The sequence below is a fragment of the Octopus bimaculoides genome, chromosome 1 (genome assembly GCF_046866305.1).
Source record: "Octopus bimaculoides isolate indiv1 chromosome 1, ASM4686630v1, whole genome shotgun sequence".
Lineage (NCBI taxonomy): Eukaryota > Metazoa > Mollusca > Cephalopoda > Octopoda > Octopodidae > Octopus > Octopus bimaculoides.
The window spans coordinates 119793693-119796192 of record NC_142928.1 but is presented as its reverse complement, the minus strand read 5'-3'; the positions used below and the strand labels follow the sequence as shown (position 1 = coordinate 119796192).

The window sequence follows — 2500 nt, the reverse complement described above, 5'->3', positions numbered from 1 at the left end:
CCTCCACTACCACCACCACCACCACCACTATCACCACGACTACTACAACTACAACGAGCGCCCCCTCCGTAACCACCACTACCGCCTTTACCACCACCAACACCATCACTTCCACAACTGCCGGTGCTGCCAGAAAAGTCACTTTTAACTACCAACGATTATCACAACCACCTTAATACTACTACTACTACTACTACTACTACTACTACTACTACTACTACTACTACTGCTGCTGCTGCTACTACTACTACTACATCTAATGATAATCATCATTACTATGGTTTTGATGATACTCTAACTGCAGATTTTCGGAACAAATCCAAATGCTTGACTACTGTTTAAAAACACATTCATATATTTATTTATATATGTTTATATATATTTACCTTTACAGCATGTCGAGAAAAAAAGAAAACTATATTACCTTTCAGTAAATGTTTAAGAATATCTATGTTTTCTCTTCTTCTGATATTACGGTTGAAAAGTAGGAGGAAAAAACAAATAATAAAAAGGTTGCATAATAATAACAAAGCGGATACGTGTATGAATATATGAGAAGAATTAGGGGAAAAAGAAGAGAAAAGAAAGAACAACAATACATATAATTTACAAGAAAAACACCATGCTGTAAAGATACAAAGACATACATTTACGTACACACAGATAATATAAATATATATATATGTATATACATATATATTTGCAATAACGGATTTTGTCGTTCAGATAAAATGCACGGTCGTCAAATAGAAGACGGAAGCTCGGAATGGAAACTAGCATCAAACTGCCAAATTTCTATGTAATCTTGTTTATATTACTATCTACACTAGGTAAGAAATGTTGATCAGCTTATTTTCGTTTTTTATTATCATGTTAACGTTCACTTTCTATTTTAACATGGCTAATTTATAATTTCTGTCTAAAACTTTTGTTTTCATTATTTGAACTTCTCTGTTAAACACAGAAGAAATACATACATACATATCTATCTATCTATCTATCTATCTATCTATCTATCTATCTATCTATCTATCTATCTATCTATCTATCTATCATATATAAATATATATATATATAAACAATATATGAGTATATGCATGACATATATATATGTAGGTATGTACATATATGTATGTATACATGCATATGCTCATATATCATTTGTATTATATATATATATATATATATATATATATATATAGTATATATATATATATATATATATATATATATATATATATATATATATATATATATATAATAATTTTTTTCCAGAGGATGTAGCAACCGTTACCAATATAGCATAAGAACTTACCTTAGGAGATCATTAATTAGATTCCTTAAGGGTCGTTCTCACAGTTTATATTTATATCATAAGATTTTTAAACTTTTAAATTTTCATATTCAAAAGAGACAGAGACTTCAAAAGTTTAAAAATCTTATGATATAAATATATATATATATATATATATATATATATATATATATATATATATATATATAAGCAATCTTAAGTACCATATATATATACATACATACATATATATATATATATATATATATATATATATATATATATATACGCTCACTGTATATACAGTCACATACTATGTACCTTTGTTTTCTTTTCCGTATTCTCATTTAGTTTCCTAATTGTTCTTGGAAGGTTGTTACTTTATATCTAAAACATTAATATAGTTATTATAACTTTGAAAAGTTGTTCCTGGAGCAACAATTATTACAAGCAATAATTATTTCGTTTATGAGTAATAAATTATTCCAATTTTTGTTACTTTTTTTTATATTAATAAAACAATAACTGTTACTAACAGTGACACGTCCAAATATCCAAGGAGCCGGATGAATCGATCATAAGAACAATAATACATCACTGGTATCTTACTTTATCGACAATCGAGCATAAAAGAAAGTGCAGAAAAAAAGTAATAGGAATATATACTAGCGAGTATTTTGTCACTCGATTGGACGATTCTGATAATCAGGTACTTTAATAATGATAATAATACTGTCTACTACAGGCACATGGCTATAAGGCCTGAAATTAGGAGGAACGGCATAGTCGATCACATCAAGTATAGTACATGACTAGTACATAATTTATCGACCCCGAACGAATGAAAGGTAAAGTCGACCCAGAACGTAAAGACAGATGAAACGCCGCCAAGCATTTTTATCCAGCTTACTAACTTATCTTGTAAATGATAATGATAATTACTATTTCTTTATTAACAACAAAGGGTTTACATTAAAAAAAAAAAAACATTGTGGACAATACAGGATAAATAGAATGTGTGGTTACATCAAAGTCGTGCAAACAAAGAAAACAATAATAATAATAATACTAATAATAATAATAATCCTATCTATTTTATAGCACAAGGCCTGACACTTTCGGTGTCGATCACATCGACCCCTGTACTTGACTGGAACTTAGTTTATCGACCCCGAAGTCGACCTAAGCAGAATTTGAACTCAGAAC

General features: G+C 28.6%; 1 protein-coding gene across 4 annotated transcripts in view; it reads left to right on the top strand.

Moving 5' to 3' along the window:
- Positions 1 to 2500, top strand: part of LOC106879694 (neuronal acetylcholine receptor subunit alpha-10) — a 246874-nt gene that overhangs the window by 492 nt on the left and 243882 nt on the right. For 2 of the 4 annotated variants that reach the window (XM_052969788.2, XM_052969793.2), the window contains exon 1: positions 1 to 830. This exon is cut by the window's left edge. Coding sequence is in view for 1 of the 4 variants with exons in the window: in XM_052969793.2 (XP_052825753.1) it covers positions 767 to 830 (64 nt within the window). In the remaining 3 variants the exon portion in view is untranslated. The remainder of the gene's footprint in view (positions 831 to 2500) is intronic. The other 2 variants (XM_089356911.1, XM_052969815.2) reach the window with 2 other exon arrangements.